Source organism: Falco cherrug, chromosome 4 (assembly GCF_023634085.1).
Source record: "Falco cherrug isolate bFalChe1 chromosome 4, bFalChe1.pri, whole genome shotgun sequence".
NCBI lineage: Eukaryota > Metazoa > Chordata > Aves > Falconiformes > Falconidae > Falco > Falco cherrug.
In genome coordinates, this window is record NC_073700.1 from 110,978,705 (window position 1) to 110,994,021 (window position 15,317).

General features: G+C 37.0%; 1 protein-coding gene across 3 annotated transcripts in view; it reads right to left on the bottom strand.

Moving 5' to 3' along the window:
* The window catches only part of PALS2 (protein associated with LIN7 2, MAGUK p55 family member), a 56,003-nt gene that overhangs the window by 22,127 nt on the left and 18,559 nt on the right, over positions 1-15,317 (bottom strand). The window contains exon 2 of one of the 3 annotated variants that reach the window (XM_055707915.1): positions 3,458-3,558. In XM_055707915.1, coding sequence (XP_055563890.1) covers positions 3,458-3,556 — 99 coding nt within the window. In that variant the 5' untranslated portion in view covers positions 3,557-3,558. Of the gene's footprint in view, positions 1-3,439; positions 3,562-15,317 lie in introns of all 3 variants that reach the window. The other 2 variants (XM_055707913.1, XM_055707914.1) reach the window with 2 other exon arrangements.

The following is a 15,317-nucleotide window of genomic DNA, read 5'->3' on the forward strand; positions in this document are numbered from 1 at the left end:
AAATTCTACTTCATATCCATAAAATGGTATTTGTGCAGGACCGATGATCAAACACTGGAAAGGCTAACTTAACATAGAGAAAGACATTTCAAACATTTCCCAACACCAACACACACAAACCAAATGACCATGATTACGAAGTCATAGGAAGCCTGGCACCTACACACATTCTCCTTTAGAAAGGAATGAATGCTATTTTGTACATAATACATACAGTAAACAACATCCTTCTTTTAAAGTCTGCTTCTTCTACAGCAAGTAAACCCATAAATCTATTGACTTTTAAATATACACCCACTGCAAAACCTTTATAAGATTAGAGAATATGGGTTACCTCCTTTGTCACTCATTTTCTTTATAATACTACCACTAACACAGTATAATTTAAAGTATCCTCACCCTTCACCCCAAAATCAAGGCCATGTATATACTTAGGAACAGAAAGTTTATCAGTCAACAACCTCTGATCCTGTATTATGTTGGGGAGTAGCAGGACATGGAGTGGTATGAATAATTTAAGAAAGAAAAAAAATTAAAAAAGGAATACTTAGGTATTGCAACTATTTTTTTTATTCCAGTTTACAATTTCAAAAATAGTGATACTGAATTGAGGTTTTTGATTCATTCAATATTTATTTTACTTGCCAAATGTTCAAATAGTAAGGCCTTTGCCTCCAACCATCTGACATCCTAAATACTGGACTCAACGTTTATAGATTACCCTCGAGATGTTTCCTTGGTCTGAGTTAGGCATTCACCTGGTGTGCTCTAGGCTATGCTACAATATTAAAAGCAGTAGTGACTGCAGAGAAGAAGATAAAGTTGTGACGTTCAAAAGAACAGTTAACAACCCAGGAGAAAATAACTTTAATAAGACAGTTCAGTAGTAAAACTGAGTACAATTCATGCATGTTCCAAATTCAACAACTGTTTTCAAAAAAGCATAACAATTCTAAAGGCTAGTTAGGATTGAACATAAACCTCAGCACAGGAAAGACACAGATTTGTAGGAGCGGATCCAGAGGAGGGCCATGAAGATGATCAGAGGCTGGAGAACCTCACCTATGAAGACAGGCTGAGAGAGTTGGGGTTGTCCAGCCTGGAGCAGAGGAGGGTCTGGGGAGACCTTACTGCAGCCTTCCAGTACCTAAAGGGGGCTTATAAAAAGATGGGGGCAAACTTTTAAGTAGGACCTGTTGTGATAGGACAGAGGATAATGTTTTTTAGACTAAAGGAGAGTAGATTCAGATTAGATATATAAAGGAAGACTTTTTATGATGAGGGTGGTGAAACAATGGAACAGGCTGCCCAGAGATGTGATAGATGCCCCATCCTGGAAACATTCAAGGTCAGGCTGGACACAGCTCTGAGTGACCTGATGTAGGTGAAGATGTCCCTGCTTATTGCAGGGGTGTTGGACTAGATCATCTTTGGAAGTCCCTTCCAACCAAAATTATTCTATGATTCTATAAACATCAGTAAAAGACAGGAAAATACATTTTACAGTGATTACGGTTACTTCCCTTTCCCCTACCACCTACTGAAGAATGGAAAGGTACAGTAAAAGAACCCTATCACAAAAAAGATCTGTATTTTCTACCTTAATGCCTTTATTCTAGACAGAACAAGTGTGAAATTAACCTAGAACAATTTTAAAAGATTAGCCAAACAAGCATTGCAAAATATTATAAACTAATGACTATGCTTATAGCTTGCCTTCATTTTTTTAAGGGCTGAAAAAGAAAAAAAAAATAAGGCTTGTATGGCTCATGACACATTTCCTTAAGTTTCTTTTGGTCCTTTTTGGGATACTTTACATAATGATTAGACTTAAAAACTGACTAATTAAAGGGAAATGAAAAGCTTTTGCATTTCTGGCCTGGTCTGAAATGCATCTCCTTAAATAATGTGACCATCTCAGGGTCCTGAGAATTGCCTATTCCATTAAAACTAGCTCTTCTAATAGAAGAACAAGTGTTACGTATCTTTAGGGACAAATGGATACATATGAACTATATATACTTCATGAAATGTGTTCTCATTTTGATCTTGTCCTTATTTAGCTCTGCTGGTTAGAACTGAGTTTTTCAGTTTAATTCTCAAATACTTTCAAAAGAAAATATGATTGCAGTCATGCCATATGAACACAATTGAAACCTTTCAGCATTCTAGATAAAGCAAGTTTATAGTGAAGAATCTGTTTCCATTACAAGCACTTTCTTACATCTGCTAGTCATTAAATTCCACGTAACTGTAATTGGCCATTAAAGCACAAATTCTTGATACGAAAAAAATGCTTTGCAATGAACATTTTCTTCATAATAAATATTAAATTAAAGATGACCTATGCAGCAAATACTGAAGTTCAAAACAACTCTAAGTAAGAAAATGGTTTTACTTACTCTAGCAAATTTAGTACACAAATCTTTCCTTCTGCAGTCACTAGCTGATGAGACACTTCCATTATTTCTAATTTTATTACTGTGCAATGTCTTCCACTTACAGCCAATTTTTTTGACCAGCTAAACAGAAGTAAATTCTTACACGAATTGTTATGAGAAGTTTTCCTTTTTAGATTTTTATACTGAGCAAAATCCCTGCACAACAATCCTTTCCAGAGTATTTCATGCCTGCCCAGAGGGCACTGCTTTCAGATGTCTATTCATATTAAAGAGATAGCTACATTTAAGCTGACTGTTTTTTTCCTCATGAAAGTAGCTTTTTTTAATGAGGTAAAATTAAGAAAGAACATTAAGTGCTGTGCAATATTGACTGCATCTCCTACTGGTAAGATCAGCTACATTTTAATTACAGAGTCCAACGATTTTTTGTAAATATTACCTTACATATTTATAATTGATTGCTACCAGCTCTAAATAAAATATTTTCATAATGTAAGACCAAAACTAAGGATAGCCCATGTCTCACAGAGCTGACAATTAAAGGTACCAGCATTAATCTGAGATCCAGGAAAGGGCATGGAATCAATATTTCACTGGGCTGATCAGAGCCAAAGAAAAAAAAGAAAACTTTTTGGGAGAAAGAAGGTTATTGCTCTCACTTTTCACTTTTGGCAAAAATGGTAGAGGTCAGATGGCATGTGGGTTTTGCACACAACAGTGGTCATGAGACTATATCAAAACCAACTGCTTCTAATTTCAAGTATTTTGACATTTTCTTCATAAATAATGTTACCACACAATTTCTGGAGTCTCTGAATTTTTCTTCTTCCTCTAGAATCTTCTATATAACAATAAATCACTGTGTACAGAAATTACATTACACCAAATATTCAACTTCAAGAACTCCTGCAAGTCTTTTAATAAAATGTACCATACATAGTGCCATTGTTAATATCTCAGTCCATACTCAATGTTCACACAGCAATTTCAGAGTAAACATATTTCCAGATTCTACTCAAATCAGCAAATTGAAATACCTTAGCAAGTGATCTTACAATAGGGTTTTCCATAATTCCTTTAAGAAAAATCAGGTCTATTTCTTCAGCGCCTGTTGATGTCGGCAGATCAGTAAGGTTATCCAGGACCTGCTGCATGGCTGCTGACAAAACAAAAGCAAAAAGTAAGTACTGACCAAAACAGGCTTGCATAAATAGCAAAAGCTCTGGGAAACATCACAATTTTAACTTTAGAGACATTAAGCAGCCAACTACATCTACTGTAGACAGGCAAGTGGTCAAAACAGAAGAAATACTTTTTTTGTGTGTTTGAAAGATGGAAATAAAGGATCTATCCAAATCCTTATCACCACGATCAACTTAAATCCAGCCCCAGCACATTCCTTTCAAGATTCACTACTACTTGAAAGATTTAAAAAAACAAACAAGTATGAACTATGTATAAGGTATGCATAATCTTGCAAATACAATAAAGCAACTCATTCACGACACTCTTCATTTCAACTCCCTTTCAGAGGAAGTTTTCAGCCCTCATACATACTCCAAACAGCTACAGGTTTTACAATGCTTGTATAGGCTATATGCCACTGTTTTTAAAATGAACACATAGCTCCAAACTAATATAACCAAATTTAATTTAACCAAAAATCTGCTTCTAAGGCAGCTTTTACCATGGCAACACTTGTGCCCATGCCCAGCAGTCCTTTACAACCAGGCCTGACTTATTGCACTCCAGCACCAAGTGTAGATGGTGCAGATGCTAACATCACCCGGGCACCACAACACACTGCAATGGGGAGCGTATCCTACAGTGCGAAACACGTGCCTGCCCAGTACCCTCAGTGATTTTCCCGGCTATCCACAGACTCACAGAGAACTGCAGCAGCTTGGGTGAGAATGAACAACGTTGCCCAAGAAAGAGTCAGAAAGATGGAGTCCCACCATCCCAGCGGCCTTATCCCATGAGGTTGAACGATGAGAATTTATTTTAAAACTGTTTCCCAAGAAAAAACTGTTTAAAACTCTCCCATTTAAGATAAAGTTGAACAAAACACACCTTTTATGCTGGACAACAGGTTCAGTGTGTTCATATACTACAGAGTTCTTGCACATCTGGGCTCACATGCAGCAGCCCTTAGCTGGCATTACACCAACTAGCCTCAAGTTTGCAAAGATGCACATGTGCCAGCTTGGGCTGAGCACAAAACGGGGCAGCACTGGGGACAGTTAGGACGTCCTTCACAAGGTAAATGGTTATTCTTTCTCTGTTTTCCAACACAGGACTAAATATTCTTATCTTGTAGTAATATCTTAGTAGTGAATAACCTATACTGTTCACGTTTTTAACTGTATTCTTTTGCACTCCTGCTGAGTTATATGTGCATGCTCAGGCTCCGACAAACACATACACAGGTATACTAAAAAAAACCACCTTCTGTTGAGGTTGCCAACAAGCTAAAAAGCATTAGAACAACCACTGTGTACTGCAATGATCTGCATGTTGCATAGCAGCATAATTCAAGAGAATTAGAAAGCGTATATGCTCCTTCTCCCACACAGGAATTTACCCTTAACTTTCCCCATTGCTTTATAATGAAAGCTATTATGAAACGCTGTACAGTAACAGAACAAACAGCATTTCTCAACACCTACTTTCTAATTTCAATTCTTCCTAGAAAATTCCATCCCAAGAAAAAAAATTATGGCCATTCTTTCTGTCAAGTGGAACTGACTTTTCAACAATCAAATCATCTGGTGTGCCACATTTTAACTACAGCAGTGTATGTCAAAAGACTGCATTTAAAAAAGGATGTTTTAACCATACTCCTTGCTTTCAAAAAGTGAATCTTCTGTGAAACCATGAGTAGGAGGGAAAATGACACTTCATGCTTTCAGATTTTGAAGTAATATTACTTCTATTTTATAACAGACAAAGTGCTGTTAGCAATCACACATTACATAAAGTCACCAAATCAACCTGTAAATAGTCCACACCTGCCTCAGACTAGGCATGTTCTATATCTTGACAAGTTCAGCTGTAGGTGCAACTGCCTTGTTCCACATTTTCTCAATTCCCAGTTATAGATTAATGACTCTTAATGCAATCATGCAAGCTACAGTATTTGCAGGAGACAGATATTTCTAGGCAATGTGTGTAGTGCACTAGGTGCTGCACTGCAAGAGCTCCAATAATAAGCTTTCTTTACATTTTTAATGGTTATGTAAATTATGTTTAAGGGACTTCAGGTTAGCCTTTTGTTCTTATAAATAACCTGAGTAAAAATATAAAGCTTCCTTCAGGTCAAAGCATGCATCTCAACTACCAGTTGCAGTTCCAGCACTTGGTGCTGACAGGCATGCGTAATAAAAGACATTCCGTATCTATTACCATGTTAATAAGCTGTTTCTTACATAACCCTTTCAGAATTCTGCTTCTCTTAGAATGATGAAACTAAAAAATAAAATCCCTACATAAAAACTTTATCATCAAGGAGAAACTGTTAAGAGCAACATTAAGCTTCAAAAGAATGACTTTCAATCTTTGCACAGCTAGGCAGTATATTTTCAAACGAATAATTGTATTTAGTAAAAGTTTCACAAATCCTAGCACCAAACCTGCTTATATTTTAGCACTCTTGGAAAGCAGAAAACACATTTATCAACATACAGAGTTCAAAAAATTCACAAAGGCAGACTTGCATCCCAGGTGATCAGAACCAAAAGCAGCTGTTTTCAGCAATAGCTTGCTATTGCTGTGCACCTAATGGTTGCCTTCTCTCATGGCAGAGCCATCATGACAGGAGTCTTAGCTAAAAATAGTGTTGCCACAAGAAAAACAAGAAGGCAGGCATATGTAAGTTGCAATAGGGCACTTTTACTCACCCTGGAATGTTTATGTTTGAACACAGTGTGGGTCTCTGTATTCTCAGTCTAGCTAGCCATCTTAAAGGGAAGAACTTTCTAAGCAGCTGAATAAAAAAAAAAAGTTAAGTAACCCTTTATTTTAACCAGCTACAAGACTAAGTAAAAATTTTTTAGCCTGAGAGAAAGCTTTAAGCAGCTTCAACAAAGTCTTTGCACCCGTTACCTAGTACACAGTAACTAGAAACTAGAGCAACAGTAACTAGAAACTAGAGCAACTAGTTCACTGTGTTTATATACCTCACAATTTGACAGCTTTACATTCACCTGGCAGTGAAATTCAGAACATAACCAAATGGGTTTTTTGTTTGTTTGTTTGTTTGTTTTTTTCAAAAAGTCATCACGAGCATCTTCCAACAGGAATTATGTCAGCTGGTTTATTTAAAAAGAATAGAAACAATACCTGGGTACTTTTTGTGACAGACTAGACTAAGTACTTTAATTCCAGCATTCTACAATTATTATTCAAGTCATGGCCCAGCTTCAAACATAGTTCCCATTTATTGTGAAATGCTAATATTTGCTCACATGTGATAATAGCTTTGAAAGTCTAAGCAACATATTGATCTACATATGCCTTAGATATTCATATGTGTACTTCCCAACAACTTGATTTATTCAAAGACAATTTCAGGGGGGAAGACACTCTGGTTAATGTATTATAAACCCTCTTTTTATGTATCTATTCAACAGGCTTTTGTTTATTCATTTCTAGGGAAAAGAAATCTTATTAAAATACAAACAGCAGGAGAAACGTTGTTTCCAGGCTTAATTATAATGATCTTTCAGAATAATGTAGATATCCATGGAATTTCAAGTAGCAGTCTTTAAAACAATTTCACTTTTTTCTTTCCTGGGGCAAAGCCACCTTAGCTCTTTTAGAAAAGTATCTTATCTTTGAGCAGCAGGAATGAAAGCTGAAGATATAAGTACTCACGTAGAAAAGTTTTACTTAAAAGAGCAGGTCCTATCAAGCAAGGAACAGATGGAACTAAGGAGTTTAGAGACTACCAAATCTAAATACCCTATCAAAAATTGCCTTTTGAGCCTCCCTTCTCTTCTCTGGAAAATCTGCCCTTGAAATGTTGATAGAATTTACTCGGGGTGGGGGGGTGGGGGTTGGGGGCGGCCAGGGGAAGACTTGCAGAACTTCAACGTAAATCAGGCGTACAAGAACTAAGGACTACACTGAACAAACTGAGTAAACCAGGTTGCCAGGAGCACTCCTTATTGTTGAATACTTTGGTGTTCATTAAAAAGCAAATGTTTGCTTTTCCTTCGGTGGAAAATTATTTGGGTCTCTCTTCCTCTCTTGTCACATCTTTTAGAGGAAACTGGTAAGAACACTCCAACTTTGAGAGCTCTACCATGCACCTCCTTTTCTCTTTTTCTATATTCAAAGACTCGCCTGGGTAAAATTTTAAATTCTCATCACATTGTGAGGACACCATGAGATAGGCATGGCTGACTACAACAGTTAACAATATACATATTACAAGAAACACACACTGACAACAGCATCCAGACAGAAGTGGAGGAACTGAGCAGCAGAAACAGGTTCTCAGTTGAGGCTGTTGAAAAAGTGACAACAGAACTGAGTCTGAGCTGGGAATCTGAAGAGAAAATTAGATTACAATGGGCCACGCTCCCCTCCCTGGCTTTGGTGACAAGGAACATACACACAGGCAGAATGAATTCCCACAGTCAATTTTCAAAGAACATCTTCATAACCACAGAAATTTTAAAGCCTCAAGCAAGACTCAGCAAAAGCATACTCGTCTGCTGTGTACACACACTGAACAATCTAATCCTATTATGCATATGACCCCATACTCAGAGAAACTATTTTGCTGTTTGAACCCCACATCGGAAAGGGAAAGGGAAGGGAAGACAAGTTAATTGACCTCTGTAGCAAACAGTGTGCAACCTGAGACATAAGAATACAGAAACCCCACTTTCTAATGCAAAATGCACTGACCAAAATTAACTCCTAATTCACATATAGCTCTTCAGACAACCAAAGGATGCTTCAAAGGTTTAATCTGCATACTGTACCTTACAAGAGTAAATTCAGATCAAATAGAAGTACAAGATACTATGATAACTCTTTTTCTATTTGTAAGAAAAAGACAGGTTTTCACCACGCTTTCAACTATGACTCTTCTATCCAATTTGATTTCACTCTTTCTTTCAGTGCCTAATTCCTGTCTACATTAATTCTATGTAAAGGAAAGAGGAAGCATATATTTAAATAAATTTTCCAGATTTGCAGACAGAAGACAAATGTGTCACTCACTGGGGAAAATTAAAGCTTTGCAGAGCGAGTATCTTGCACGGATTTTTTTTTTTAGCTCCATTTTATTAGTCTCCAAGCTTAAAAACTAACAGAAATGAAAAGAAAATTATGTATAATACATTTAAATAAATGTATGCATATTTATTTCCACATGCCCGACTCATCTGGATGGGAAGGTATAATAAATACCTCAAGGGCTATTGGTGAGGCTAGTGCTTTACACAGTTTAGAAAGTTACATTAAAATCTCATCACAACATAAAGTTTGGAAACAATTTATTGTGTGATTTAAAAACTTTTTAAGAGGGATATATCCAAAGAAAAGTTTCACAAGGCACCCAATATGCATAAACAAAAGAAAATTCATTTAACTCATATTGTCCTCAACCAATGGCAGCTGTGTAAAATTTTGCCGTTTGTATTCATGCTTGTAAAAAAACTGATTTATGCTTTAACATAAGGCAGAAAAAAAAGTTATTTTGTATTGGCCACTTCTCTCCCCAGTTATAAATGATAATGTCTTTGGCAGCCCAGGTCTAAGAAAAGGAGCACCTATAACAAGTTAACATTTTGAGCTTGCACAAACAAGTTCATTCAGTAACAGACTACTGAACTAGAATATATGAAGCACTGTTACCACTGCTAAGCTTCAGAAACCACGTTTTAAGATAACAGTCTCTGGGAAAGAATTATGCAATGAGCACATACAACAGCATGTTTGAGTTTTTACAGCCAACAACTGTATTCACTGATCAGAGATCACATTTAGAAATACCTCCAGAGAAGTGCTATAGAAGTGATGGACAATTGCAATTTAGCCCCTCTGCTCCTCTGCGCTAGCTACAAATTAGTTACACAATGCCATAAAAAGGTATGACTACGTTGCTTATTGTAGTAGGGTACACTGACACGTGGGCTCTCAAGCATCCACAGATTTTGCATCTACATCAATCTGAGGTTTTATCCAGGGTATTTGACAAAAAATTGCCAAGAAGGGAGCGTAGGGCCAATGCAGCTATAGCCCCGTTGATAACCACCTGAAGTATTTCTGGGTGGCAGCCCACCGTACCACCACGTAGGCACATTTTCTGAACAGGACCCCTCCTCATTCAGTAAATACAATGGAACTTCTCTAGAAAGACAGTCAGATTGCTTAATGAAGGAAGCTGTTGTCTGCAGCATGCATACTTTACTGACTGCAGAATCAGAGACATGAATAGCGTGTATGGCAGCTAATTAGTAAAGGAGGAAAAGTCTTAACTGATAAGAATGAATGCTGCTCTGGATACTCTAAAACTATGCATTGACTTCTTGCACGTTGAAAAGAAATAACACAAATGCTTAGAAATGTTTGTTAATTTTTTTTACTTCATTTTCTCCAAGTTTCCTGTCAAGTCAAAATTGAGCTATGTTAGCATACTATAAATAGATGCTTGAGCAGTCAAAACCTACCTCAGCTTATCAAACCTAGCTCAACTACATCTTACATGCCCATTTTTCACGATGCTTAAGGTCACAGAAGCTATAGGGAAGAGTGAATAACCCTTCCACATCCCAAACACTGTTGCCATGCCTCTTTCAGGCTGTGAAGTTTGTCCAAAAAAAAGATGAAGCACAAATTTTCTGATGAACAGATGGACCTCACAGCTGCATCTTTTGGAAAGAAAAGCACTACTTTAAAATTATTTCAGCAAAGATAAAAAAAAGGAATGAAGCATCACATCTCCAAAACCAGCTGAATTAAAAGGTTAAGTCTTATTTGAAGAAATACATCATGACCAACAATAAGATACTGATAAGAGATACACTAAAATCCAGTGCTGAGGAAGTTGTGTTAGACATTTCTTTCTTAAAGGGCTGTTAAGAAAAATATCTCAATTGTAAAGTACAAAGGCAATTAACTTAGCTGGATGCTCACTAAGCTTGATGCTTTGAAGATAAGCCTATACAGGTGTTAAATACTACCATGTTTTGTGACTTTTTTTTTAATTAGGAAAGACTTCACGAACAGATGATGTTTAACTAAGGAAGCATACACATACACAAAAGTATGCTGAGTATGTCTTTTCTGACAGAGAGAAGTTTCTCATATAATGGTTTAAATTGTACAGGTCTAACCTCACAGTTACAAGTTCTCTGCAGCAAACAAATGGTAGGACAGCAGAAAGCTGCAGAGCAATTCCTCTGTTGTAGTCTGAACCACCTAATGAATTTGCTTCTTCATTATTGTATTAGTGCTGTACTGGCAGAGGCAGGAGGGCTTAAGATGACTTCTGAAAAGTTCAGGAGATGCAATTATTTTAAAAGAGCATTCACATTCCTGTTTCTCTGCTTAAACACTTTCATACGCCACTAAAAAAAGTAGCGTTTCTTAGTGAATCACAACATATACAACTGTTTGAGAGTAATGGTTTAAAACACAATTACTAAAAAGTAGACATTTTCCTCCCAGGGGTACATTCAGGAAAATAACTGAATCAAGTTATGAAAGCCTAACTTAAGAGGGAAGGGTCCCCACGAGGTCTCTAATCCAACCTCCTGTTCTGAGAAGGCACAGCTATGACAGCACACCACGGTGCTCAGGACCGTACCCAGTAAAGCGCTGAAAGCTCTCCTCCCTGGATGGAGACTACACAGCTTCTCTTGGCAACTGCTTCTACTGCTTCCTAATGATGAAAAAGGTTTTCTTTACCTACAGCCTGAACTTCTCTTGATTCCATTTATGTCATCTGTGTCTCATCCTCACTGGAACAATTACCCACAGAATTTGTGGAGTCTCCATCCCTGGAGGTATTCAAAACCCCATGGACACAGTCCTGAACAACCTGCTCCAGTTGATCCTGTTTGAGCAGGTGGGTTGGGCCAAGATGATCTGAAGAAACCCCTTCCAGACTCAATGGTTCTGTGATTCTGTAATTATTTCCTGGCATCCTTCATTCAGATGGAAAGCTCTGCTCACTACTATTACTCTTCTTGAATTTCGCTATATACTTTTTCACACCATGTAAATACTACCTTTAAATAAAAACTGGAAATTCATATTGATACTATACTGAAAGACAGATCACTCTTTCTGTAATACAAAAGGCCACAGTATAAACCCATCAACACCAACAGCTCAGTTATGGATGCCTGCACTTCTGCAGGGCAACTCAGGCAGCACTGGAAAAGCTATGCCATCAGTGTTCGTTTTGAGCTGGACTTAAAAATTTGCACATCATTTTAAAAAAAGGAAAAAAAAAAAAAAATCAGACCTATGCCTCCAAATAACTACTTTATGAACTGATACTAAATCACTAATATGCTGTTTTACAGCATTTCTAAATACTGTTCATCAGGAACTTAATAACTACACTAAATCTGAACGTTACTACTGCCAGCTGCCAACAAAATAAATTTACTTCCACAGTTTCTGAAAACTTTACACATTGCCCTAAACATATGAAGCTTTTGTTCTAGCTGAGTATTTGCATTAGTCTTCCTAAAAGGCAGTACTAAGGAGCCAAATTTTGAAATCAGTCCCATTTCCCCAGTTATGATAAGGCACAGCTTAAAGGAAACCACTACTTTTCCTCTTGCTATTACAAATGTTCATATGTTGCCATTTGAAGAAATAGTCTTTGAGAAGATCTCAGAAAACTTCAAAACATAAGCATTTCTCTGCAACTGCCAAGTTGCACGCATCTGAAGACCAAATATTCCAGACATTGAAGAAATTATTAAAAAGTATTCAAGTAATCCACAGGAGGCAAGGGAGGTCAGTGGAAAGAAAAGGAAATATGCTGTATTTTTGGAAGCCTCTACCTATAGCCTAGACATTTAGGGCTGTACATGTAAAAGTTTCCATTGCAGGAAAAAAAACTCAGTGTTCCAAGAGGAGAGAAATTTAACAGTATTATGCCTCAATTACCAACAGCAGTTGTGTTTGAAATAAAATATGCAAGGAATTTAATGCAAAAGCTTCAACCACCACACAGCACAAACTGAAGTGTGCAAAAGCAAGTCAACTCAAAGCTTTCTTACAAGGCTGGATTTATTTATTTATTTATTGTGATATTCTTACTTTTCAGCTACAGATGTTAGAAAAACATGTATTGATGTCACACAAAGACTACTGTACTTACTGCACTTTAAATGAATATTAGCATATGCCCCAGCAGAAATTTCAATTTTGGTGAACAAAGACCGGACTCCCTTAGTTCCTCAACTGCGTTAATGCTTCAGGTACTACAGGATATTTTAAAACTGGTTTTTACATGAAGGCAAAACGCATTCAGTGGATATGCAGTCTAAGATACTACTTTGTACCCCAAGTTTCAGTACAAATTCAGAAAGTTTCAGACGCATCCTGCACTCCACTCAACTTATACAACAGGCTGAACATACTGGATCACATCAGTCATCCTCCCTGGTATTATACAAGAAACAGCTGGATGAAAACACATATATTCTCTGCAGCCACACAGGCAATTAATGACAGTATTTATGAAGTCCAAATGCCAGCATAACAGATGCAACAAAGTACAGCTTTTGAAGTATGCCTTTCTCTGTATCTTAATTTTTCAGCTCCAGTGTGTACCCTCCCAAATGAACCAAAGCTTTGTATCTGTATTTCTGTCAGAGGATGCAAAATTATTTATCTGTTGCAGGGTGACAGAGCCTGAAGACAGAGCAACTGACTGACAAAATACTAACAACATAAGTAAAGATCACAGTTATATACCCACAGGAGTAAGTTATGGGTAACAAAAAAATAATTCAGTTTATCCTACCACTTTTATTGGTGGAAAAGTTGAGGTGAAGTCATGCAGAACCATCTATACAGTTTTATCCCATTGATAACTTTGTCCTAAGGCCAACTGGAAATCAATTAAGAGAACTTCCTAAATCAGATCCCTTCCTCACACAAATACTAAATTTAGACCTGAAGAGAAAACAGTGAATACCCTTCCGAAGAGAAATGAAGATTCCATTTTATTACGTGCTTGCATCTTATTACTAGCCTCCAATCAACAGTGTCATAGTGAATAAAGGTAAGCTATGAAACTTCAAGTTGTATGTTGTGCCCTACTCCTAAGAACAGACACCCCAGCAGCAACAAAATGGGAGGTTCAAGTTCTGCTGGGAACATGTTTCTTCAACCATTTGCACTCTCATCTAGTCACACTATAAAGGTATCTTTTCAAAGAAGCTAAAACTCAGAAGGATTGTAAGGTACTCTTTTGTTGGTGTAAATGTCATGGCTCACAACACCTAAAGAGCTATTGTGTAATGTGGTATGGGCACATCTGTAAACAAGGCAAGGTCCTTTTAATACACAAAATTGGATACTCTACTGTATAGCAAAGTAACAAGACTGCATCTCCAGAGACCCACAATGAATCTGATCGCTAGAGATCTTGTTGGTTCAACTGGAGTTTGCAGGGGTGCTTGCATCCTTCCATCTGAAAGCACCTGATCACTCAACAGATTACCAGTAGGAAATAATTTTTAAAAAAACACATTTCAGATACCTGTGTGTTTCCTCAGTCTTGGTTAATATGAAATTTAGCTTAAACAATTCTTTCTGATCCCTGTTCTCAACCCAATTTTTTTTGTATCTAGCAAACAATACCTTGGGTTTCATCCTTCTAACCTAAAGAGGGCAATTTTCCGCCCTCCAGAGGGCATTTTCTCCTTTCCTATATTGACTGGGAAAGAAGCAAGCCTGGCATAATTTCCCTGTACCTCTTCTAGTCTGCACCTTTTTTCAATATGGACAGTCAGAATTGTGCTAATTATATCAGACAAGAGTCTCATGAGTGCGTTGTGCAAAATCATTAATACTTCCCTTTCTACTAATACAGATAGATCATGAGATCTACTTTGACTTTCTCACAGTTACATCATACTGTCAGCTCAATCTACTGGTTTGTCACGAAAGAATATAAAAGATCATTCTGAACCTCTGTCTCCTCCAAACCTTAAAGTTGTAGCTGAACAAAGTGTCCTCTTCCTTAAGTGCAAAAGACTACATGTATATTTTGCCCTACTGCTATTACTCTGGGCTTCAAATCAGTTTTTGGCACTTTGGTTTTGATCCTTTTTTGCTTCAGAAAAGATACTTAGACAATTAATTTCACCAGAAACCACCTTTCATCCAGATGCTTTTGCTGTTTTTAACACTACGTCCTTCTACAGCTTTAAGTGTAGGAGACACTAAGGAATCTAACAGTTAAGAATTTTATGATGAAGAGTTTTGATATCTATTTAAGTAAGGCTGTATTAACACATTCTCAAGTCTTATAACAGCAGCAGAATGCTTTTTTAAATGAAAGCGTCCAAACACAGCACTTTCAAAATCTGATTGCCCCATTATGGTGCAGCCACTTCAAAAGCTACACCTATGCCCTTTTAATACATCACATCCATATATTAACATTTCACGCATGCTGTGTTTCAGACTTCGGTTATTGTGAAGTGTTTGTTGAATTATCCCTTCCAACCTAAAACACTGGAGTATTTAAATTAGATCTGCATCAATGCAGACATAAAAATATTTTTATTTGAGGTTCTATTATGGATGCTGCACAAGCATTTGAAAATTGCTCAATAAATTCATATGCAGAAAACAGAAACGCAAGGCAGCTTTTTAGAGTGCAAAATAAATTAAAGCACTTTAGAAAAGACTTAACTATCTCAA